This window comes from Xenopus laevis, chromosome 8S (genome assembly GCF_017654675.1).
Source record: "Xenopus laevis strain J_2021 chromosome 8S, Xenopus_laevis_v10.1, whole genome shotgun sequence".
Lineage (NCBI taxonomy): Eukaryota > Metazoa > Chordata > Amphibia > Anura > Pipidae > Xenopus > Xenopus laevis.
In genome coordinates, this window is record NC_054386.1 from 101,264,532 (window position 1) to 101,288,517 (window position 23,986).

Below are 23,986 nucleotides of genomic sequence, written 5' to 3' on the forward strand. Positions count from 1 at the left end.
GTATAATGTACTGTCCCTCCCCTACACACCCCTGTATAATGTAGCTGTCCCTCCCACTACACTAAATGTAACTGTCCGCTCCCCATACAACACTCCTGTATAATGTACTGGTTCCCTCCCTACACACCCTGTATCAATGTACTGTTCCCTCCCCTACGCATCCTGTATAATGTTATTGTCCCTCCCCTACACTTCCCCTGTAATAATGTACTGGTCCCTCCCCTATACACACCCTGTATAATGTACTGTCTCCGCTACGGCACTCCTGTAATAATGTATTGTTCCTCCCCCTACACTCCCTGTATAAGTACTGTCGCGCATCCCTAAACTCCCCTGTATAATGTAACTGTCCCTTCCCCTACACAACCTGTATAATGTACGTCCCTCCCCTACACACCCCTGTATAATGTACTGTCCCTCCCTACACTCCTCTGTATAATATACTGTCCTCCCCTACACTCCCCTGTATAATGTACTGTCCCTCCCCTACAAACTCCCCTGTATAATGTACGTCCTCCCTACACTCCCCTGTATAATGTTTACTACACCCCTGTATAATGTACTGTCCCTCCCCTACACTCCCTGTATAATGTAACTGTCCTCCCCTACACTCCGCTGTATAATGTACTGTCCCATCCCTACAACACACCCTGTATAATGTAGCTGTCCTCCCTACCACACCCCTGTATAGATGTACGTCCCTCCCTAACACACCCCTGTATTAATGTACTGTCTCCCTACACTCCCTCTGTATAATGTTACTGTTCCCTGCCCTACACTTCCTCTGTATATGTACTGTCCTTCCCCTACATCACCCCTGTATAATGTACTGCCCTCCCTAACCTCCCCTATGTACTGTCCCTCCCCTACACTCCCTGTATAATGTACTGTCCCGCCTCCCCTACACACCCTGTATAATGTAACTGGTCCTCCCTACACTCCCCTGTATAATGTACTGTCCCTCCCCTACACCTCCCCTGTATAATGTTACTGTCCCTCCCCCATCCGTGTATAATGTATACACTCCCCTTGTAATGTACTGTCCCTCCCTACACACCATGTACTGTCCCTCGCTGCCCTAATGTACTGTCCCTCCCCTACAACTCCCCTGTTATAATGTACTGTCCCTCCCCTACACACTGTATAATGTACTGTCCCTCCCCCTACACCTCCTGTATAATGTACTGACTCCTCTGTATTAATGTACTGTCCCATCCCTACACTCCCTGTATAATGTACTGTCCCATCCTACACCTCCCCTGTATAATGTACTGCCTCCGCATGTACTTCCCTCCCCTACACAATCAGCCGCCAGCCCCGCGTACAACTCATTTCACCGGCTGCCGCCTCTGTTTCCACTTCCGGCTTATCACATGACCTGTCAGCTGACTGAGGAGCCCGTGACTTCAGCTCCCATGATGCATCGGTGAGTGATGCCGCTGTTGTTGGCGCTCCGGAAGCGGACAGTAACTGTATACAGGAAGTGCCTCCCCCTGCCCATGTGACCTGCAGCCCTGTACTTCCTGCCTCAGACTAACAAGTGATGTAAAGGAGCAGCGCAAAGGGGAAGAAGTAGGGGATTTGGTAACTCGCTACTTCACATTTAAGTCAACTTTTAGTTTGTTATAGAATGGCAAGTTCTAAGCAACTTTTCCATTGGTCTTTTTTATTTTAGTTTTTAAAAATGATTTGCCTTTTTCTTCTTTCAAATGGGGGGGGGGGTCACTGACCCCATCTAAAAACATATGCTCTGTAAGGCTACAAATGTTTTGTTAATTTTTATTTCTTCCTATCTCTCCTATTCATATTCCAGTCTCTTATTCACATTAGTGCATGGTTGCTAGGGGAATCTGGACCTTAGCAACCAGATGAAGGAGATTACAAACTGGAGAGCTAAAAAGCTAAATAAGTCAAAAACCACAAATAATAAAAAATGAAAACCAATTACAAATTGTCTCAGAATGTCCCTCTCTACGTCATACTAACAGTTAATTTAAAGGTGACTGACCCCTCCCTATTGGTGAGTTTAGGTCCAGACTGACATTCTAAATAGGAATTTGAACTCCACTCCCTGCCCCAGGGATTTGCTACAATATAGAGATTGTCCTTAGGTCTTGGCACACCCCATTATTGGCTCAGTCCATGTTTTATACTGTATAGTTATATGGGGGAATGTGATTGGCGTGCCACAACTAAGAATGTGGGGTACATGAGATAAGGAAAGTGCCTCTGTTGTACGGGCCATTAACATGGGCCAGCGATTCCCCTCAGGTGGATATTAGGAGTATAAAGTAGTAATTAGCCCATAAAAGGGTTAAATGAAGGTCCGGCTACATATTTGTCAGGCTTTGGGGTTTACTGCCCCAGAACGCTCCAAAAGAAGTGGAACACTGCCAATATAAGTCCTTATTTAAAATAACAACTGGTGTCCCAACATAATGTCCATCATGCTGCCTCCCCCCTACCCCCGAAAACCAAAGCACCTCCTGAGTGTGGAAAGGTACGGCCGCAGGCCGTGCAGGAAAGCCCATAGATCTCAGTACTCATGTTATCAGCAGCTAGCCTGACCTGAAGGGGAACTACTTTCCCTGTGTCAGTGGCTTCTCATATCCGCTGCCTCTGGGGTCGGCCATTAGGCTGCAGCTTCACTGAATTCATTCTGAATTGTTTACGATTTAAAGAGGAACTAGAGGCACATTGAATTTTACCCCTCTGATTGCAATCGGCAATACCTAATGAGGGGAGTTATTGGCTGCACTTATAGTTATCACTTATTTAAGGACTCCCCATAAATGAGACACACACACCCGAGTGGAATCCAAATGAAGTTTTATTGTCTGTAGCAGATCGTTATATAAACAGAGATGTTTTTGCTTTCTATATCTCCCCTAAGCCTCCCGTCATGCTTCTCCCAGACCTTAATAAATAGAAATGTCTCCACCCCTCCAATTCACGGTACAGAGGCTGAGGGTGGAGTTAACCGCTTAAAAAAAAACCAAACAGCTGTTGAAGTGCTTGTGGGATGTTTGCGCCAATCCGTTCTATAGCTGCACCCCTCATTCTGCTTTGTTGGGGGTGCCTCTGGGGCTGCCTGCTGGCTGTCTGCCATGGTCTTTCTCCTTTTTCTTGTGGCCGGATACAATGTCATCAATGCGGAGCAGCAGAATGGCCGTCTGTGGGGGGGAAGGAAACCAGAGCAGGTTTAAATACAGAGCCCACAGCACAAGTTACTGACACTTGTATGACTGACATGTAAGTGCTAGATGTGCCCATCTAAAAGCTGACAGTTTCACTGTGACTATTTCAGGTTGTGCTCAGATCTTGAAAAAACACTTTACAGGAAGTGGTCGCTGATCCATTAACCCTTTATGTGCCGGGAAACTGAGAATCAACATTTCCTGGTTTGACTTTAATCAGCGCAATGCCACCTGTCTGGTAACATGGAAAGGGTTAAAACACAGTCGCTGATTATTACATTCAGTCCTCTCACCTCCACTGCAGTTTTGTAGGTTTGCAGTTTTGACAGCCAGTGGGCTCCCAGATGCCCAGCTCCTTCATGTCGGCCAGTACTCCAGCCTCCCCATCCACTCCCCAGGTCTGGCAACCTTCCTGAGGTGTTGGCCTGAGATAAAAAAGGCAACGGTTTCATTAGCAGCAAGGGATTGGCAGCCAATGCTCCGAATGCAGCTCCATGTGAGTTTCCAGCCCAGCTTTAAAGGACCAGTAACAACTTTTTAATGTAAACAATTAATTTCACCCCCTCCAATAACATCTATCTTGGACGACTTTCATTTTTTTTATTATTGTTTTATACATAAATACCCAGATAAAATCCCTCTTCTGGTTGTGTGCTGCATTGAAAAGGCGATGGGCGACACATACATTCTCTTTCTTTATAACTGGAAGTTAGTGGCTTCTTGCTTCAGGAGGATTTGTCATATTTCTGTTTCTTTCAGTTTGTATCAGGAGAGAGTGTGTGGGAGCAACTACCCCTTAGCAAGATTTATTTTCTATAAAGGGTTAGATAGTGGCAGAAGATTTAGGGCTGACCTGTGCGCTCCCATACGTCTCTCAGCCGGTACTGAAGTAAATCAAGGGAAAGATACAGAGCGTCAGAAACCTTTAGTCAGTTGCCTCTGCTTCACAATTGGTTTCAACAAGCCCAAGAAGCTTAGAATGCATGTCGCCCTATCGCCTTTTTTTGAAATGTAAAGCAATAAAAATAATTAACTTTGTCCAAGATACATTTGTTATTTGAAGGGGATGGAATTCATTATTTACATTAAAATTTTTAGTGTTTCTGTTCCTTTAAAGTGTTTACTGCTTTTGAATAGCTGTACTGTGCAGTTTCAGACTTACCCTCAGAGAAGTGAGTATACGGATGGTGCTGGCACCACAATTCTGGATGAGAGTCCTGGGAATGACCTCGAGGGCCTGCGCCACTGCACGGTACGGCCACTGCTCCACCCCAGTCATAGTCTTGGATTTCTCAGTGAGTATATGAGCCACGCTCATCTCAGAGGCTCCGCCCCCTGGCACCAGGTAAGGGTCGATCACCACATTACGACAGACTTGCATGGCGTCCTGCAGGTTACGCTCCACCTCCTGCGGGAAAGGGATAACTGGGTAAATGGTTGAGGGAAAGAGGCGGAGCAAAGCAGAGGATGCTGGGAGCCACTTACTGCCAGAATCTCTTTGCTGGCTCCACGCAAGACAATGGTGCAGGCTTTGGGATCCTTGCAGTCAGTGATGAAGGTGAAATACTCATCTCCAATCTTCTTAATTTCAAAAAGACCAGCGCCAGTGCCAACGTCTTCTTCACGCAGTTCATCTGTGCGGCTGGCTATGCGAGCTCCGCAGGCTCTGCGGTTAATGGAAGAGAAGAAAGGCCAAAATAAGCACAAATACATTTTAGGGCTTCCACAGTGTAGATTAGTGAAGGGGTTAATTCCCCAGCAATTTACTTTTGCAAACTTAAAATTGTTTGCCTTTAAAACAGAGATCTGATCCCCTGCAAGCAACTGATGGGTTAATCAGCTATTCCCTAAAGTTCTTAATATTTATGGATGCCGATACTTGAAGCATGTCCTAACGCTAAAAGGATCAGTTGTGCTCACCAAATCCAATCTAACTGGGGGAGCTGCTTGTAAGAATTTTGAAGCAGCTGAAAAAAAAAAACCCTAAAAAAAGTGTCGCTGCTCCTCAGCACTATCCAGCTGCTTCAAGATGTTCCACTGCTCCGTAACCAATAGTTTGTCCCGAATGAGTGAATTGGGGCAAAGGGAAGTATTGAGAATAGGAGCAGCCCCTCACCTGGCTATTCTGTTGTTGTCAGTCTTGCGGACTCTGCGTACGGCTGTGATGTTGGCTTTTACCAGGTAATGCTGAGCCAGATCTGAAAAAGAAAAGACATTTTTATTACAAGGATGAAGGGCCGAGTCCTGTGGGAGCTGGTTTTTTGGTTGTAAAACACTAAGGCCGTATTTGGATTTAGAAGTAGATTTTATTAAAGGGTAAAAACTGGGAAAGGTAAAGCAATAGCTGTCGCAGGGATTTAAGGCTTTGCATTTCATTTGGCTGTAACACTTTGAATACGGCCTAAATCTTGCAAAAACTGTACAGATTTGGCTGAATCGCTAAACTAATCCTGACTTCTGTACAAACCTATTGAACTGTTACTTTAATAAACATGGGCCCAGGCAAATGCCAGAGGAGCTGCTATAGGTAGTCACGGGGGTGGCTATAAAAAGCCACGGGGGCCACTATAAAGCGACGCTATAGGAAGCCATAGGCAGTCAATTTATTGGGCCAGTGAGTACTAAATATCAGGGCCTGTTTGACTCCCAGTCCAGGCTTGTATGGCCCATAGGCTTGTAATGCTAAATATCCAACAGCTCACAGACTTCTGGAGGCACAAGTATTACCAGAGATTCCCTTCTCTGTGATCACAACGTCGGGCTTGAGTCGGATGATGTCCTCGCACACCTGCTGGATATATTCCTCTTCCATCTGGAGAATGCGGGCAAAGTCCTCCTCACGTGTGATCTCAATCTCTGTCTGTGGTGGGGGGAAATGATGTGATGATAAATCTCCATACAAGCTCATGAGACCAGACTTTCTTTCAAGCACAATCGACAGTTTACTATAGGGGAGCCCAATGTACAGGAGTTGCTATGGTTACTGCTTTCACCTCATACCTGGCTCTCTCCCTTCTTGTACTCCAAGGAACAATCCAGGAGAATGATACGAGGGTTCTTGATCAACCGCCGCATTTTGGGGTGAGTGACGTCTTTGTTGACCATGACGCCTCGTAGCACACAGGAGTCTTCAATGATCCCTCCAGGAATCTAAACACAAGAGAAGGGGTAACAGGAGAGGGTTAAAAAGGGGCAGTGAAAGGATGGAGGGGGTTACACATCACATGTTCATTGTTCTCCCCCCGCACACAGCAGAGTCTCACCTTCTCCACTTTGGCGTATTTCTTGATGTCAATCTCCTTTCGGCCGTTCTCCTCCAATTCGACGGTTTTCACAGCATCCAGGGCGATGCCACAGGCCATATCTGCCCAGAGCTTGATCGCTTTGGTATTGATGGCGCTGTTAATGATCTTTAACATCAGCTCACGGTCGTTTGTATCGACTGGGGTGCTGGGGGGGAATAGAAGAGGGACGTGTAACGACACAATGCACCGGGCGTTCCCTACACAATTATAATCAATTGGGATTCTCCCAGGCAGCGGTACAACAGGATCCATTACCTGATCTCCTTCAGAGTATTGACCATATCATCCAGGGCTTTCCTATAGGCGCTGATAATCACAGTCGGGTGCATTTGTTGCTCCAGAAACTGTTCAGCGACAGACAACATCTCTCCGGCTGGGACAAAGGGATAGAGAGTTACATATACTGTGCCAGAGCCAAGCCACATAACCAATCATTTGACTGGGATTCAGTGCAGAGCAGGAACTCACCCAGAATGATAACAGAAGTGGTTCCATCACCGACCTCCTCGTCCTGGGTACGACTGATTTCTATCATGGACTTGGCAGCCGGGTGCTGCACCTGGATCTGTGGAGGGGAGAGAGATATAATGTTCCTACAGGGGAGGGTGAGCTGCACCCTGAACTAAATGAGGGAACAGCATCTACGTGGGGTCTACAAAGCTTAACCCCCTAAAAAAGTATCACTGATGCACTGGATAGTGAAATTTATTTTAAACCAATATATGCTACAGAAATGAGTGCTCTAAACATGGTAAGTTAGCTTGAAAAAAAGACACACATCCATCAAGTCCAACCTTATATCAGACTGATTCAGGGAGACAATTCCACATCTTCACAGCTCTCACTGTAACAAACCCCTTCCCAAATATTAGCTGGAGCCTCCTTGCTTATTCTAAAACAATGTATAAAGATCTTGTAAGTCTATTCTGTAGGGTTCTTGTGTTGCGTTTATCTGGTTGCTAACATTTCTGCCCTTAGCAACCAGGCCTCAGTCTCAACAGATTGGAAGCTGCATAGAAAAGACCATTACATACCTCTCTAAGAATTGCATTGCCATCGTTGGTCATTACAATGCCACCCATGGGATCCAGCAGCATCTGGAGAGGAAGCAAATGTGACATTAATAAGAATACTGACCCGTTATAATGCCCAAGCGATAGCAGATCATTCCTACAGTTAAAGCAGCTTTTCAACCACACGCCACCCCTTGTAACCCATAGCAACCACTTGTTTTAACTACATTCTGATTGGTTGCTATGGGTTACCTATTGGATATAAAGGGTTGCATTTCTTCTGCTATTATCCTAAGAGGGTCCTATACAAGCCCTGAGTTGCCCCTGGGGGTTACCTTCATCATTGCCCTTGGCCCAAGGCATGTTCGAATGATGTCTGCGATGGTCTGAAAGAGAGAGGGAGATGCAGTTCAGTTGTGCAATGTGCAACACAGCCGGGGAGCTAGATAACAAGGTGTAGTAGGGAGGTACCTTTGCAGCGTTGATATTCCCGCTCTGGACTTTCCTCCCAGACTCCCGTTTCATGTTCTGGCCTGAAACACAACATTTATGTATATAAACGTTATATACAAACAGAGGGGTACAAGCTGCGCCCCCAGATATCATTTGAAGAATGGATTCATCCCTGTGTGTAACTGTTAATGTACAACTTACAGCACTGCTGCCTGCAGATACCCCACACTGATTTAACTAGGAGCACGAGAGAGACAAGAGCCCCTAAGCCAATGAAATGGGAATCTCGGAAATAACAAAAGCAATTGCCTCAACACACGCACTATTACTTTATTCACTGGGAATGACATTCGGCAGGTATTGCTCCTTACAAATCCCTTCCACCCAATGTTAACTGCCCCATTTCCCTGTGTTGTACCCAACAACCAATCACAACAGGCAACAGTCAACCTGCTTTTGGATTCTGCTGGTTCTGAACACCTGGTGTATATGACAACAAAGCTTGTGGGGTCAGGTATTCTGGGAGTTCCTCCAATGTAACGTGTTCCTTCCACCCCTCAAACTAGACTGCAGTTTTTAAGGGGTTGTTCACCTTTAAATTAACCATTGGTATGATGTAGAGAGGGATATTATGAGACAATTTGCAATTGGTTTTCATTTTTTATTACTTGTGGTTTTTGACTTATTTAGCTTTTTATTCAGCAGCTCTCCAGTTTCCAGTCTGGTTGCTAGGGTCAAAATTCCACTAGCATTGGACCCTAGCAACCATGCACTGAACAAAAGGCTGTGATAGGAATAGGAGAGGCCAGAATAGAAAGATGAGGAATAAAAAGTAGCAATAACAATACATTTGTAGCCTTACAGAGCATTTGTTTTTTTTAGATGGGGTCAGGAAAAAAAAATAAATCAAAAACTATCACAAAAGAAAAAAATTAGGGCCAATTAAAAAGTTGACCATTCTATAACATACTAAAAGTTAACTTAAAGGAGAACTAAAGAAGAAGAAGAAGAAGAAGAAGAAGGTTGTACATGATGTTTTGTGCTTCTGTACCAGCCCAAGGCAACCACAGCCCTTTAGCAGTAAAGATCTGTGTCTCCAAAGATGCCCCAGTAGCTCCCCATCTTCTTTTCTGCTGATTCACTGATTCACATGCTCTGTGCTGCTGTCACTTACTGAGCTTAGGGAGCCACTCACAATATACAGTACACATAGAATAGAAATGTCACAATATAAGGCTGATTAGTAATTAATACACATAATTACTACATGGCAGCACAGAAACCAGTGCAATTAGCATCAGAATTGAATAATCAGCAAACCTGTAGCATCAGCTTATATTACAGCCAGGGAAGCTCATTTTCTGCTGGATAATTAGTGACGAGCCCTAAGCTTAGCTTCTCAACAGCCAATCAGAGCCCACTGAGCATGTGAGTGTCACAGACACTTTCCAAGATGGTGACCCCCTGTGACAAGTTTGAAGTCCTGGATCATTGCTGCTATTGACAAGCTCAAACTTTAGCCTCGTGCAATAAGTTCACTATATAAAATATGGGATTTTTAGCCACATTCATTTTTAGGGTTTAGTTCTCCTTTAAATGTGAAGCACCCCTTTAAGCCTAGACAGCCCCTGTAACTGTGCTTTAGTCAGTCCTCTCAGGCCTTAGACCCAGGGAGCAGCACGTAGAGTCTTCCACAATAATAAAAAGTCTCAATACTTTATTCTTCCATTAAGTACAAAAAAAAAACAAAGAAGCAAGTCGCTGGACGCGTTTCGTAGCCCTGCGGCCACTTTCTCTAAAGCTTAACGGCTCCTCCTAAACCAACATTTTTAAAGCCCAAAAAATCATTTTGACATCCACACCCCTCTATTATGAAGCACCGAACTAGAGCGTGTGAAGTAAGTGTATCACAATGTATCAAGTATTTAAACATTATGATATATATATACAATGTTACAGACCAATTTAAACTCATAACAAAAAGAAACCATAACTGTATCATTAATAGCAACAAACCTCCCACTCTCTATTCCTCCCCCCCATAATTCTGTTGTTTTGAGATGATAAATCCAATCCTCCTCTCTGTCTGATAATCTCCTATTTACGTCTCCTCCCTAATCCCAAATCTGGGTTTGTGTAGAATCTGAAAAGGAAGTTTAGTCAGATCTCAATGTTCCATGTGTTTCTGTTTGGCTCTAGCAGACTTTATATCCCCCTCTCTCTCAGCAGCTGAAAGATGTTCCAGAATCCGCACCCCTACAGGGCGAGTGGTCTGACCTACATATTGGGCTCCCCATTGGACAAATACATCCCCCCCTTTAGATTTGAGAAATAGTGAGAAATGTTACATTTCTTATTGGACCCAGGGAGCGGCTGCAGGTGACCAATAGCGTGCCAGGGAAACTGTGATGCCACCGGCCAATGGGCTGTCAATTTCCAGCTTTGGTGGAGGGGTGGAGCCTCTCCTGATTGGGCAGCTTCTAAACCCAGACACTTTTACAGGCTACGGGGTCTTTAAAAGATAACTTTTAACATGGATAATCCTAAACAACTTTTCCATTGGCCTTCATTATTTTATTTTTTTTTAAATAGGTTTTCAATTATTTGCCGTGTTGTTCGGAGTTTCTTCAGCTTTCAAATGGGGGTCACTGACCCCATCTAAAAACAAATGCTCTGTAAGGCTACAAATTTATAGTTATTTCTACTTTTTATTCCTCCTCTTTCTATTCAGGCCTCTCCTATTCATATTCCAGTCTCTTATTCAAATGAATTAGGGATGCACCGGATTCGGCCAAACCCCCGAATCCTTCGGCCGAACACCGAACCGAATCCTAATTTGTATATGGAAATTAGGGGTGGGAAGGGAGAAACATTTTTTACTTCCTTGTTTTGTGACAAAAAGTCACACAATTTCCCTCCCCAACATATGCAAATTAGGATTCAGACCCTAGCAACTACATGACTGAAATTACAAACTGGAGAGCTGCTGAATAAAAAGCTAAATAACAAAAACCACAATTAATAAAAAAAAAAAATATCAACCTATTCATTTTCAGTGTCTAGTCAAATCAATGCATGGTTGCTAGGGGGAATTTGGTTTCTAGCAACCAGATTTCTGAAATTGCAAACTGGAGAGCTGCTGAATAAAAAGGCCCTCATTTTTTTCTTTTGTGATAGTTTTTGATTTATTTTCCTTCTTCTGACCCCATCTAAAAAACAAATGCTCTGTAAGGCTACAAATGTATTGTTATTACTACTTTCTATTCCTCATCTTTCTATTCAGGCCTCTCCTATTCCCATCACTGCCTATTGTTCAGTGCATGGTTGCTAGGGTCCAATGCTAGGGGAATTTGGACCCTAGCAACCAGAGTGGAAACCAGAGAGCTGCTGAATAAAAAGCTAAATAAGTCAAAAACCAGGAATAATAAAAAATGAAAACCCAATAGGAAAGGGTCTCAGAATCTCCCTCTCTACATTATACTAACAGTTAATTTAGAGGTGAGTGACCCCTCATTGGACATTGTATAAATGGGGAGGGGCTTCAGAGAGCTGCTCCCTGGGGCACAAGGAGGGAGGAGCTGATTGACAGAAGCAGGTCTCAGCCAATCATAACAGGGGCTCTCACTGACTAGAATTCAGGGGCTTCACTTGGTCTTGAGGTACAGGGGGCGGAGTCACAAAGGCCATACCATTTGCTGCTTAGGAGGGGGGATCCCATGACTAGGGAATAAAAGCTTCTCCCACAGTGGGGGTGGGGTTGAGGGATGTCATTAATTGGGGGCCAGTGGGGTTTCTAATCAGTCACTACAACTCCCAGCAGCCCCTCCCAGCTCACAGCCAAATCAACACCTTGTTCCCAACATGCTGTGCAGTTCCATTATTGTATCAGCACCGAGGACTCCAGGTCACATGACAGAGCAAGTTCCCGCTACCCTGGAGCCTTCCCACCCGCCCTACCCTGGCAGCTTACTCAGCACGAGCACCGGGCGGCCCATCATCTTGGCGGCAGGAGGGTATTACAGAGCCGGCTTCAGGGAAGAAGATTCTGGAGAAAGAAAGAAACGACCGCCTACTTAGCGCGCAACCTAACTGCCAGTTCATCACCTCTGGCCAATAAGGGATGCGCTCAGCGCACTGTAACCAATCACGGCTCGCGGGGCGGGGATAACAGGGCAGGGATAATCAAGTTTGATGGGCAGCTCGCCGTCAGTTACGAGCCGCATGGCGACGGTTGGGCGTGTGCGCATGTGCGGCCGCGACGCATACAGGGAATTGTAGTTGTATTTATGGTAACGGGAAGTACAGTGAGCATGCGTACAGCTACAGAGTCTAAAAGAGGCGCTGTAGCGCTTGAATCGCAAAGTGCGCATGCGTCCTTCCATATACGGCCTATGACGACTTAAACGTTCCAGTTGCATTATGGGAATTGTGGTTTTCAGGCGCACTCATTCTAGTCACTACCTCAGATGACTATATTAGGTAAAGCGCCTATTTCAGTCAAGCAGAGCTGTGAGGAAACAGATTCCTGTAGTGATGGAAACCTCTGTCAGTGTTTCTCTCTGTCTAAACCAGTGGGGCCTCAGCTCATCTCTGAATAAACAACTAATAGTCTTACACTGTGGCCTCTGTTTTACTGAGGGGTTGAACTAGGGTTGTCACATGGCCGGTATTTTACTGACCGGGCTACTAAACATGATGGATCCCAATGTTATTAATAGGGAATAAAGATAAATATATAGGAAGGTCAGTGATCCCAATGTTATTAATAGGGAATAAAGATAAATATATAGGAAGGTCAGTGATCCCAATGTTATTAATAGGGAATAAAGATAAATATATAGGAAGGTCAGTGATCCCAATGTTATTAATAGAGGAAAAAGTTAAATGTATAGGAAGGCCGGTATTTTTTTCCAGAAAAGGTGACAATCCTACTTCTACCGCCGGCAGTGCCACAGGTTATAAGGTTATAGCATGTTGCAGATGGTCAGCGTTTCCTCATGATTGTACTCAATAGGAACCTTGCTCTCCCACACCCTTATCCAAATGAGTTCAGTGATGTCTGGTGCACAATGGTAGAGGTCCGGCAACCTCAAATCCAATATCTAGAAAAAATGATCCAAAGGCACAGAACTAATGCAAGCAAGGAACACCGTGTACGTTTAATGTGGAAGTGCACTGCAGTCATCAATACAATACATTCAGCCACGTGCCAGACCAACTTTGACTATACCTGTCTAATTATATTCCTCTTTCCTTCTTTTGGTTCCAGTGCATCATCCCACGGACCAAGTGAAGGGCCACGCTGGCATTTAGAGGACAGTAACCCTTTAATAGCTTGTACCTTATTTATATTTGTATTGTTTATTATAAATATGTTTCCAATTAAAGAATATTTGAATACTTATTTGCTTTTTCGTTTTTTTGATGTAGAGCAGGCAATAATGATATTTATGCTACACTTAAACAGAGTTTGGGAAATTGCATAATTGCATAAGCATGGCTACAGGACACATTCTGTGCTTGCAGTAAGGTTCTTAGTGGAGTCCCAGAGGATTTTGTATTTGGGCCACTTTTATTAACTCGTTCATTAATGGGAGGGAATTGTAAGTAATGTATCAGTGTCTTCAGATGGCACAAAGCTGGCAAACTGGCAGTTATATAGTTATAAGGGGGATATGATCACTATATATAAATATATAAGGGGATATGATCACTATATATAAATATATAAAGGGATATGATCACTATATATAAATATATAAGGGGATATGATCACTATATATAAATATATAAGGGGGGATATGATCACTATATATAAATATATAAGGGGGATATGATCACTATATATAAATATATAAGGGGATATGATCACTATATAAATATATAAGGGGATATGATCACTATATAAATATATAAAGGGATATGATCACTATATATAAATATATAAAGGGATATGATCACTATATATAAATATATAAGGGGGATATGATCACTATATATAAATATATAAGGGGATATGATCACTATATATAAATATATAAGGGGATATGATCACTATATATAAATATATAAGGGGGATATGATCACTATATATAAATATATAAGGGGATATGATCACTATATATAAATATATAAGGGGATATGATCACTATATATAAATATATAAGGAGGGACAGTGATGAAATAGAGAAAGTACAGAGAAGAGCGACTAAGCTGATAAAGGGAATGGAAGGGATCAGTTATTGGGAAAGACAAGTTGGAGAAGAGGCGCTTAAGGGGTGATATGATAACTATGTATAAATATATAAGGGGATCATATAATAATCTCTCTAATACTTTATTTACCAGAAGGTCTTTCCAGCTGACACGAGGTCACCCATTGCGATTAGAAGAAAAGAGGTTCTGCCTAAATATTGGGAAGGGGTTTGTTACAGTGAGAGCTGTGAAGATGTGGAATTGTCTCCCTGAATCAGTGGTACAGGCTGATACATTAGATAGGTACAAGGAAGGGTCGGATGCTTTATTCACCAGTAGCTCCTCCCAGCAGACAGGAGGGAGCCAATGAGATTAGAGGAGGGAAAGGGGTGTTACAGGGAGAGCTGGGAAGTGAATCAGGGGTACAGGCTGATACATTAGATAGGTATAAGAAGGGGTTGGATGGTGTTTAGCAAGTGAGGGAATACAGGGATATGGGAGATAGCTCATAGTACAAGTTGATCCAGGGACTGGTCCCATTGCATCTTGGAGTCAGGAAGGAATGTTTTCCCCTGAGGCAAATAAAGAGGCTTCAGATGGGGTTTTGTGTTGCTCTGGTTTAAAAGAGTTGGTTTTGCTTAAGTCAACTTTAAGTTGAGAGTAGGGTTGCCACCTTCTTTTAGAAAAAAATACCGGCCTTCCTATGTTTTTTATAGTTTTTCCCTATACTTAACATTGCAATCATGTATCATTTTTACCAGCCAGGTCAGTAAAATACCGGCCAGGTGGCAACCCTAGTTGAGAGGCATTTTCTGAGACAATTTCCAGTTGGTTTTCATTTTCTATTATTTGTGGTTTTTTTTACTTATTTAGCTTTTTATTCAGCAGCTCTCCAGTTTGCAATTTCATCAATCTGGTTGCTAGGGTCCAAATTCCCCTAGCAACCATGCACTGATGTGAATAAGAGACTGGAATATGAATAGGAGAGGCCTGAATAGAATACAAAATAACAATACATTTGTAGCCTTACAGAGCATTTGTTTGAAGACGGGGCTAGTGAACCCATGTGAACTCCTGAACACATAAAAAAACTATAAAAAATAAAGACCAATTGAAAAGCTGTTTAGAAGTATCCGATGTATAACACAGTACACGTTTCAGTTGAGGTAAAGCAGCTGTGTATGTAACCAGTAGTTAGACATGACAGTTATTATGTTAGAGATTCATTCTCGTACAAGATTTAATCCTTTCAGAGCGGTCGGCCTGTTGAAAGAGAGAGACAGTTAGGGAAAATGGCTGCTTGACACTGAACTCTCTCAGTCACCCCCTTTCCTCTTGCGCCACGTGCAAAAGACTACATTTCCCGACGCACTTCGCGGTGGCCAGAGCGGATATCCGGCGCAGGGTGTAGTTGACGTGTCCTTTGCGCTTCTGGGAGAGAGGAGGCTGCTGGGTGATTAGTTGAGCTGTGGAAGCCGGCGGGGTAAGTCGGGGCTATAGTGCTGGGTGTAATGGTTCGGATTTGTCTCTGTTGTGTCTGTGAGGGATTCTGCAGCTCTGTCTTTGGCTTTATTGGGGGATTGAGGTTCCGGGAGTCACTAGAGCTTGGGCAGGACCCCGGGGTGATGGGAGTTGCAGATTTGTAGTAAGTGGGACTGTCTCTCCCCCTCTGTCTCTTATTTACCTGCTATTTAGCCCTGGCCTGGGAATGGGACCAAATACAGCTGCTTCATTCATTGGCTTGTGCAGGAGGAACTCCCTGTAGCCTCACAACTCCCTGCAACCCTTCTTCTGTCCACTCTCAATGCTACTCCCTCATACACAGCCCCCTGGGTTAGTACTGGCCATGGAGGTTTTCTAGAGCTTCAGTGCAGAGAGGATGCTGGGAGTTGTAATTCAGCAACAGCCGGAGGGTCACATGTGACAGAGCCCTGGCTTCTCATTGGGCGCAGCGGCATTACATGTAGGTGCAACTTTATAGAGGGAAGAGTAGATTGTAAGCTCTGCAGGTGACAGGACCTCGTTCCAATCAGGTTTGTGAGTCGGACGGATATTGGTCGCTGCCTCCCCCACCTTTCATCAGAGTTAGGGACACAATGGCCGCCAGTTAGGGACACATCATCCCTAGTGAGCGTTAAAGGGCAACTCAACCCTGTCCTGATAAAAGCAAATCCAACGCTGGCTGAGTGTCCAATATACATTTTAACTTTATTTGTAAATGACGAAAGAAGTTCCTTGGTTGTGACTGTTGAACTAATGTAGCAGCAGTGAGTTGATGGGCCGGCGGCAGCTGCTCCAGTGTTTCACTCACGTCTCAACCTTCTCTCTCCTTTAGATGAAGTCCATATTTGTGGCGCTCTTGGGCCTGTTGGTGGTGGTGAGGTGCGAGGAGGGGGCCCGCTTGCTGGCGTCTAAATCTCTGCTGAACAGATTCGCCGTGGAAGGGAAAGACCTGACTCTGCAGTACAACATCTACAATGTCGGCTCCAGGTAGGACGGAGTCTGTCTCTTGGGACTTTAGTCTTAATGGGGATGTTCACCTTCCAAACAGATTTTTCACTTTTGTTTTCAGATTATTCACCAGAAACATCATTTTATTTTTTATTGTTTCCCCAACATTGAAGTTTAATGTTCTGGTGTTTCAGTCTGGCAGCTCAGTGACCCAAGAGCAGATTCTGAACGGTTACGATTTGCGCCGATCCATTTCTCAGCAGTATCTGTGGAATATCAACATCTATTGTATCAAGTCTAACAGCTGCCTGTAATGAAACTCAGGGATTCTGCTCAGCAGGGACAAATAACAAATGTATCAATTTAGAACAGTTAAAAAGTCGCCGACCCCCCCCCCCCCCCAGAGCTGCTTTAGAAGGTGAAAAATGAAAACTTTACACTTCACTTCAATATTGGAAAATCCATCACAAGTAGAAAATAGAAAGTCTTTTATTTCAAGTGATCTGAAACCAACTAAACTGAAAAAAAAGTGTTTGAAGGTGAACAACCCTTTTAATTATTGATTAACTTTTATTAATTAAAACTCCCCTCCCATGATGCTTTGTTCTTTCGCTAGTGCCGCGCTGGAAGTGGAGCTGTCGGACGACTCCTTCCCCCCTGAGGATTTTGGGATTGTGTCTGGAATGCTGAGTGTGAAGTGGGACCGGATTGCTCCGTATCCTTTCTGCTGCCGGTCTCCTGTCTGTATCACTGGCACTGCCAGTCTGTGCCCCCCTAGTGATACACCAGGTATAATTGTACCTCCCTGTTTCAGCCCATCCTGCTGCTGCTGTTTATATAGCTCTGTCTGACCCTCCCATCTATGATGTCACATGAAGGGTGGGGCTATAAAATGTAGTACCTGAGACATTGGGTCTGGGAAAACTCAAGAGAATGAGATTTGGCCTGGGGGTGATCCTGTGTATATTTAAAGGGATTCTGTCATGATTTTCATGGTGTAGTTTTTATTTCTAAATGACACTGTTTATACTGCAAATAATTCACTGTACAATATAAAATGTCATTCCTGAACCAGCAAGTGTATTTAGTTGTAATATTGGTGTGTAGGTGCATCTCAGCTCATTTTGCCTGGTCATGTGCTTTCAGAAAGAGCCAGCACTTTAGGATGGAACTGCTTTCTGGCAGCCTGTTGTTTCTCCTACTCAATGTAACTGAATGTGTCTCAGTGGGACCTGGATTTTACTATTGAGTGCTGTTCTTAGATCTACCAGGCAGCTGTTATCTTGTGTTAGGGAGCTGCTATCTGGTTACCTTCCCCTTGTTCTGTTGTTTGGCTGCTGGGGGGAAAGGGGTGATATCACTCCAACTTGCAGTACAGCAGTAAAGAGTGACTGAAGTTTATCAGAGCATAAGTCACATGACTGGGGCAGCTGGGAAACTGACAATATGTCTAGCCCTAGGTCAGATTTTAAAATTAAATATAAAAAAATCTGTTTGCTCTTTTGAGAAACTTATTTCAGTGCAGAATTCTGCTGGAGCAGCACTATTAACCAACAGTATCCCTTTAAGGTCTAATTCTGGGTCTCTGGCCACCCAAAGCCCTTCTACCCCACATGTCCTTTCCTTAACCCTTTGCCTTCCAGCGCCAGCAATGTCTCCCACACCGTAGTTCTCAGGCCGCTGAAAGCCGGATACTTTAACTTCACCTCGGCCACAGTCGCATACCTGGCTCAGGAAGGTGGAGAAGTAGTGGTAAGTCTCTTGGTCTCCCCTGATACTGAGCTGTAAAGCCTTTGGTTGGTGGAATTTGAGCTGGCGGGTTGTTCACCTTTAAATTAACCTTTAGTGTGATGTAGAGAGGGATATTCGGAGGCAATTTGTTTCATTTTTTTATCACTTGTGGTTTTTGAGTTTTTTTTTTTTTTAGCTTTTTATTCAGCAGCTCTCCAGTTTGCAGTTTCAGCCATTTGGTTGCTAGTGTCTAAATAACCCTAGCAACCATGCATTGATTTGAATAAGAGACTGGAATATGAATAGGAGAGGCCTGAATAGAAAGATGAGTAATAAAAAGTAACAATAACATTTGGAGCCTTACAGAACATGTGTTTATAGACAAGGTCAGTGTCCCCCATTTGAAAGCTGGAAAGAGTCATAAGAAAACGGCAAATAATTCCCAAACATGTGCAGAATAAAGAAGACCAATTGAAAAGTTGCTTATAATTGGCCATTCTATAACATACTAAAAATTAACTGAAAGGTGAACCAATAAACTTCCCCAAGCCACGTCTCATTGGATTGAATCCAATATTCCATCAGTATTTGCCCAGAGTTTCTCTGTACTTGCTGCTCTCTTTCCCATGGTCAGACAGGAACCTCCCCCTGATTAACCATATGAAAGAGAGCAGCCCCGGAGCAGGAAGTACAGGAAACTGCAGATCTGTACCTGGCTAAATATAAAAGGGTGGAGCTGTTTAGGTTTATAAAGATGGGCCAATTTTCATGCCTATAGGACTTTCTCTTTAAAGGATAAGTAAACCTTTAAAATAAGTGAGTGTAAAACTTACGAGGGGGCTATTCTAAGCATTTTTGCAATGTACATTCATTATTTTATTTATTTTCTCATTACAAGATATTAAAGGATACATACACTACACTACTAGATGTATCTCTTAATATCTTGTAATGAGCAAAAAATAAATAATGAATGTAAATTACAAAAATGCTTAGAATAGCCCCCCCATATCAATTTTACATTCACTTATTCTAAAGGTTTACTTATTCTTTAAAACTTAAAAACATTTTAGATCTGTCCCCTTCTTCTTCTTCAAGACTTTTGGTTATCTGTGGGTTCTGGCAAATGCCACTCGGGCTGCTGTAAGTTGCCATAGACTAGTGATCCCCAACCAGTGGCCGGTGGGCAACATGTTACTCTCTAACCCCCCAGGAACATTTTTCATGCTTGTGTTGCTCCCTAACGCTTTTATATATAAATGTTGCTCATGGGTAGAAAAGGGTCGGCGACCCCTGCCCGTCTGCAAGTTTGTTTCCTGTGTGTGAGTAAGTGTGAATATATTGTTACAGGTGGGATACACCAGCGCACCCGGACAAGGAGGAATTCTAGCCCAGCGGGAATTCGACAGGCGTTTCTCCCCACATTTCGTAAGTCATGTGTTTCCCCCAGTAAGGGGGTGGGGCTTCTTAAAGTGAGAGTCCACTGCACTATGGACTGTATTTAAGGGGTACATTTCCCACTTGTAGCACTGGATTCATTTACATATTTCCTTGATCCCTTTGACTCCCAGACAGACTCCAGGGGCCACAGACATAACAATTCTGATCTTTCCCTATTGGTCAATACAGACATTTAGCGCTGAATGGTCAGATATTTACAGGGAGAAACGATAGAAATCGACCTGTATCTTATGATTTAGTGATAACTGTGACTGATCAACCAGCCGACCAATCGCCAAGCCCCTGCCAATATCAGTTGGCTCCTCCCACCATACACACAATTTAGAATTCAAATGATATTATGTGTGGCCATTTATCATTGTGTGCAAATAGCCTATGGCTACCTGAGATGGGCCTATTTAATCACCTCCAGGACTAGTCCAGGGACTGAGCTCTGATTCTGAGCTGCTCTCTTTCCTATGGTCAGGCAAGGGGTGGAGCTTAGTCCCAGATGAAAGGGTTGAATAGGGTTTTGCATTGATCTTTATGGCTGTAGAAAAGCCAGGGTTTAGCAGTTTAATGGAGCAAATGCTCCGTCTCATGTCCAAAGCTGCACAACCTGCTTTTTACCCCAACTGAAAATCCTCTCCTAGTGTTGAGCTAAACACAAAGGGCTACTAAACATGAACTTTTAGCATGAGAGAGTAAGATTTAGGACCAGTTGCAGTTGGTCTGCATTTATTATTTGTGGCTCTTGGATTATTTAGCTTTTGATTCAGCAGCTCTATAGTTTGGAATTCAGCAGCTTTGTGGTTGCTAGGGACTATATTACCATAGCAACGAGGAAGTGGTTTGAAATAAAACTGGAAGATGAATAGGAGAGGCCTGAATAGAAAGGTGAGTAATAAAAAGTAACAATACATGTGTAGCAATATAGAGCATTTATTTTTTAGATGGGGTCAGCGACTGCCATTTAAAGGCTGGAAAGAATCAGAAGAAAAAGGCAAATTCAAAAACTATATAAATAAAACCTAATGAAGACCAATTGTAAAGTTGCTTAGAATTGACCATTCTATAACATTTTAAGAGTTAACTTAAAGGTGAACCGCCCCTTTAAGTTAACATTTAGTATGTTCTAGAATGGCCCCTTCTAAGAATCTTATCAATTGGTCTTCGTTGTATATTGTATTATAGTTTTATAATTATTTTCCTTTTCTTTTGAGCTTTCAAATGGAGGTCACTGACCCCGTATAAAAACCAATGCTCTGTATTGCTACTAATATATTGTTGTTGCTACTATTTATTACTCCTCTTTCTATTCTGGCCTCTCATTCATTTGCCAGTCTTATTCAAATCAGTGCATGGTTGCTAATGTAATGTGAAGCATAGCAACCAGATGGCTGAAATTGCAAACTGGAGAGCTGTTGAATAAAAAGCTAAATAACGAACTAAAAAACTTCAAATGATACAAAAATTAAAACCAGTTGCAAATTGTCAGATTCAGCCCCGAATTAGTGAAATGAATTAAAAGCAGGAAGTAGAGAGAATCCAATCTGTGTATTGGGGTAAACACTAACAATTAACCCCCATGTCTCTTGTTCATTTAGTTGGACTGGGCAGCTTTTGGGGTGATGACTCTTCCTTCCATCGGAATCCCCCTCCTCCTGTGGTTTTCGAGCAAGAGAAAGTACGACACTCCCAAACCCAAGAAGAACTAAGGCCAATCCACTGACCGGAACCTCAGTCACAGCAGAATTGACTCCGCCTCTGCGCATTGAAACAAATTGTCGTCCCATAATCTGAACCCCCCGGGTAGGGCAAGTGGGGTGCGGCGCCTACAACTGCCTTGTCCTTCCCAAATCTCTTTCATGCCACGTTCTGATTGGTCGATCAAATCACGGGTTACCCAGGTTGGGTGGGAAGAAGTCAGACCCTCGGCTATGGATCCCTGAGTTCTATTTTTAATCTTCTTCTCATTGGTGGCTGATTACACAGCCGACGCCTCCCAAGCTGTGATTGGTTGGACTGTATTTCTTATGCAAATGAATTCATATCGACACGTCTCCCAGTGGCACCCGTGTTACACCCCAGAGCAGAGACTGCACCCGAGTCATGAGCCTTTATCTGAGTTGTACCTGGCCCACAGCATTCCTCTTACTGTACAGAGCCACAACATGTCACCTTTGTATGTTCTCACGGTTGGACAGTCATGGGCCATAAGGGACTGGTTTTGTAATAAAAAATAAAAAAATCAACTTGCTTTGCCTTTATTCATGGGCTTGTCACAATGTTGCTGCTAGTGACCGGGATTTATACAAATTTGACAAGAAGATAAAATTAATGGTAAACTTACCCTTTACGGAGTCATGTGACGCAGACTGTCCATTATCTGAGCTTAGGGACCTGCTCAAAATATACAATATATACGTGATTTAAATCTCTGTATTTCAGCTGCACTTTCTGCTAAAGCTTCGCTAATTTCCCACAACCCCTGAACTTCGATTCTCAACTGCAGCCCAGAGACCATTGAGCATGTGCAGTTTTTAAGATGGGGGGCAACTTTTTTTTTTTTTTTATACTCGTGAACCACATTCAAATCTAAAAAAAAAAAGATGGAGTAAAAAGTTCCTGGGGATGCCAAGTATGGGCTGTGATTGGCTGTTTGCTATTCCCTATGTGGACTGGCACCTTCAAGAGTCTATTTCTGACAGTGTGTAACTCAATTTTGCCTTCAAGCCTGGATTAAAAAAAATTAAAAAAAAAGCACCTCCTTTGAGGCCCTGGGAGCCACCTCCAAGGGGTTAAAGACCAATTTGTTGCTCACGAGCCACTGATTGAGGGCCTAGATTGTAAGTTCAGCGTCTCACTGGTTTTCTAGTGATGCTAATTACAAGCAGTGTCTCTATTATGTGCATCAGTCTAGCAGAAACCAGCGGATTAACCGACCCAATGACTTGGGCTACGTTGTATCTGGAGTTAGAACAAGACAAGCGCAAGTGTCAGAGAGAGAGAGATGGCTAATGAGGATTTTAGGAAATGCTAATAAAAGGCCGGTTATTAAAGGAAAACTATACCCCCCAAATAATGTAGGTCTCTATAAAAAGATATTGCATAAAACAGCTCATACGTAAAACCTTGCTTCATGTAAATAAACAATTTTCATAATAATATACTTTTCTAGTAGTACGTGCCATTGGGTAATCAAATAGAAAATTGCCATTTTAAAAAATTAGAGCCGCCCCCTGGGATCGTAGGATTCACTGTACTCACAAACATACCAACAAACCATACATGTTAGGTCACGTGAGCCAATTAACAGACAGAATTGTGTCTTTTGCTTCCTCACTTCTCCCAGTTCCAGTTAGAGCTGCAGTATTTCTGGTCAGGTGATCTCTTCCTGTTACAGTTAGAGCTGCAGCATTTCTGGTCAGGTGATCTCTTCCTGTTACAGTTAGAGCTGCAGTATTTCTGGTCAGGTGATCTCTTCCTGTTACAGTTAGAGCTGCAGTATTTCTGGTCAGGTGATCTCTTCCTGTTCCAGTTAGAGCTGCAGTATTTCTGGTCAGCTGATCTCTTCCTGTTACAGTTAGAGCTGCAGTATTTCTGGTCAGGTGATCTCTTCCTGTTACAGTTAGAGCTGCAGTATTTCTGGTCAGGTGATCTCTTCCTGTTACAGTTAGAGCTGCAGTATTTCTGGTCAGGTGATCTCTTCCTGTTACAGTTAGAGCTGCAGTATTTCTGGTCAGGTGATCTCTTCCTGTTACAGTTAGAGCTGTAGTATTTCTGGTCAGGTGATCTCTTCCTGTTACAGTTAGAGCTGCAGTATTTCTGGTCAGGTGATCTCTTCCTGTTCCAGTTAGAGCTGCAGTATTTCTGGTCAGGTGATCTCTTCCTGTTACAGTTAGAGCTGCAGTATTTCTGGTCATTTGATCTCTTCCTGTTACAGTTAGAGCTGCAGTATTTCTGGTCAGATCTCTTCCTGTTACATTTAGAGCTGCAATATTTCTGGTCGGGTGATCTCTTCCTGTTACAGTTAGAGCTGCAGTATTTCTGGTCAGGTGATCTCTGAGGCAGCACACAGGCCATCACAAAATGTGGCTTCAAGGCAAGAGATGTAAAATGGCAATATTTACTTAAATATATAGACCAGTTCGGTAAGATTCTTTAATATGCCACTTAATATGATATAAAATATCTGTTG

General features: G+C 43.3%; 2 protein-coding genes and 1 long non-coding RNA gene across 4 annotated transcripts; 1 reads left to right on the top strand and 2 right to left on the bottom strand.

Moving 5' to 3' along the window:
* Positions 1–2,812: 2,812 nt before the first annotated feature.
* On the bottom strand, positions 2,813–3,606 carry LOC121397592. Its single transcript, XR_005963779.1, has 2 exons — positions 3,491–3,606; positions 2,813–3,173 (listed from the first exon to the last, which is right to left on the bottom strand). It is a non-coding gene; the product is annotated as an uncharacterized LOC121397592 (long non-coding RNA).
* A 696-nt stretch (positions 3,607–4,302) lies between these two features.
* On the bottom strand, positions 4,303–12,095 carry LOC108700399 (T-complex protein 1 subunit gamma-like). The gene is made up of 12 exons (XM_041574539.1): positions 11,939–12,095; positions 7,987–8,048; positions 7,851–7,901; positions 7,537–7,599; positions 6,971–7,067; positions 6,758–6,875; positions 6,461–6,647; positions 6,198–6,347; positions 5,925–6,057; positions 5,314–5,395; positions 4,683–4,863; positions 4,303–4,605 (listed from the first exon to the last, which is right to left on the bottom strand). The coding sequence occupies exons 1-12, from the start codon at positions 11,964–11,966 to the stop codon at positions 4,318–4,320; spliced, it is 1,440 nt and encodes a 479-aa protein (XP_041430473.1). The 5' UTR covers positions 11,967–12,095; the 3' UTR covers positions 4,303–4,317.
* Positions 12,096–15,500: 3,405 nt separating this feature from the next.
* LOC121397593 (translocon-associated protein subunit beta) lies at positions 15,501–22,040 on the top strand. 2 transcript variants are annotated; one of them, XM_041574540.1, is made up of 6 exons: positions 15,501–15,646; positions 16,499–16,653; positions 17,231–17,329; positions 18,258–18,366; positions 19,696–19,773; positions 21,393–22,040. In XM_041574540.1, exons 2-6 carry the CDS (start codon positions 16,499–16,501, stop codon positions 21,501–21,503), a joined length of 552 nt encoding a protein of 183 aa, XP_041430474.1. In that variant the 5' UTR covers positions 15,501–15,646; the 3' UTR covers positions 21,504–22,040. The 2 variants fall into 2 exon arrangements, with proteins under 2 accessions (XP_041430474.1, XP_041430475.1); XM_041574541.1 differs by lacking the exon at positions 15,501–15,646 and adding an exon at positions 15,692–15,808.
* The last annotated feature ends 1,946 nt before the right edge of the window (positions 22,041–23,986 follow it).

Excerpts from the sequence above, each read along its gene's own strand:
- LOC108700399 (XM_041574539.1), bottom strand. The coding sequence starts at position 11,966 with ATGATGGGCCGCCCGGTGCTCGTGCTGA. Across the intron at positions 7,902-7,986 it reads GGAATATCAACGCTGCAAAG|ACCATCGCAGACATCATTCG; the intron begins GTACCTCCCTAC and ends TCTCTCTTTCAG. Across the intron at positions 4,606-4,682 it reads CCAGCAAAGAGATTCTGGCA|GAGGTGGAGCGTAACCTGCA; the intron begins GTAAGTGGCTCC and ends CCTTTCCCGCAG.
- LOC121397593 (XM_041574540.1), top strand. The coding sequence starts at position 16,499 with ATGAAGTCCATATTTGTGGCGCTCTTGGGCCTGTTGGTGGTGGTGAGG. Across the intron at positions 16,654-17,230 it reads ATCTACAATGTCGGCTCCAG|TGCCGCGCTGGAAGTGGAGC; the intron begins GTAGGACGGAGT and ends TTCTTTCGCTAG. Across the intron at positions 19,774-21,392 it reads GGCGTTTCTCCCCACATTTC|TTGGACTGGGCAGCTTTTGG; the intron begins GTAAGTCATGTG and ends TTGTTCATTTAG.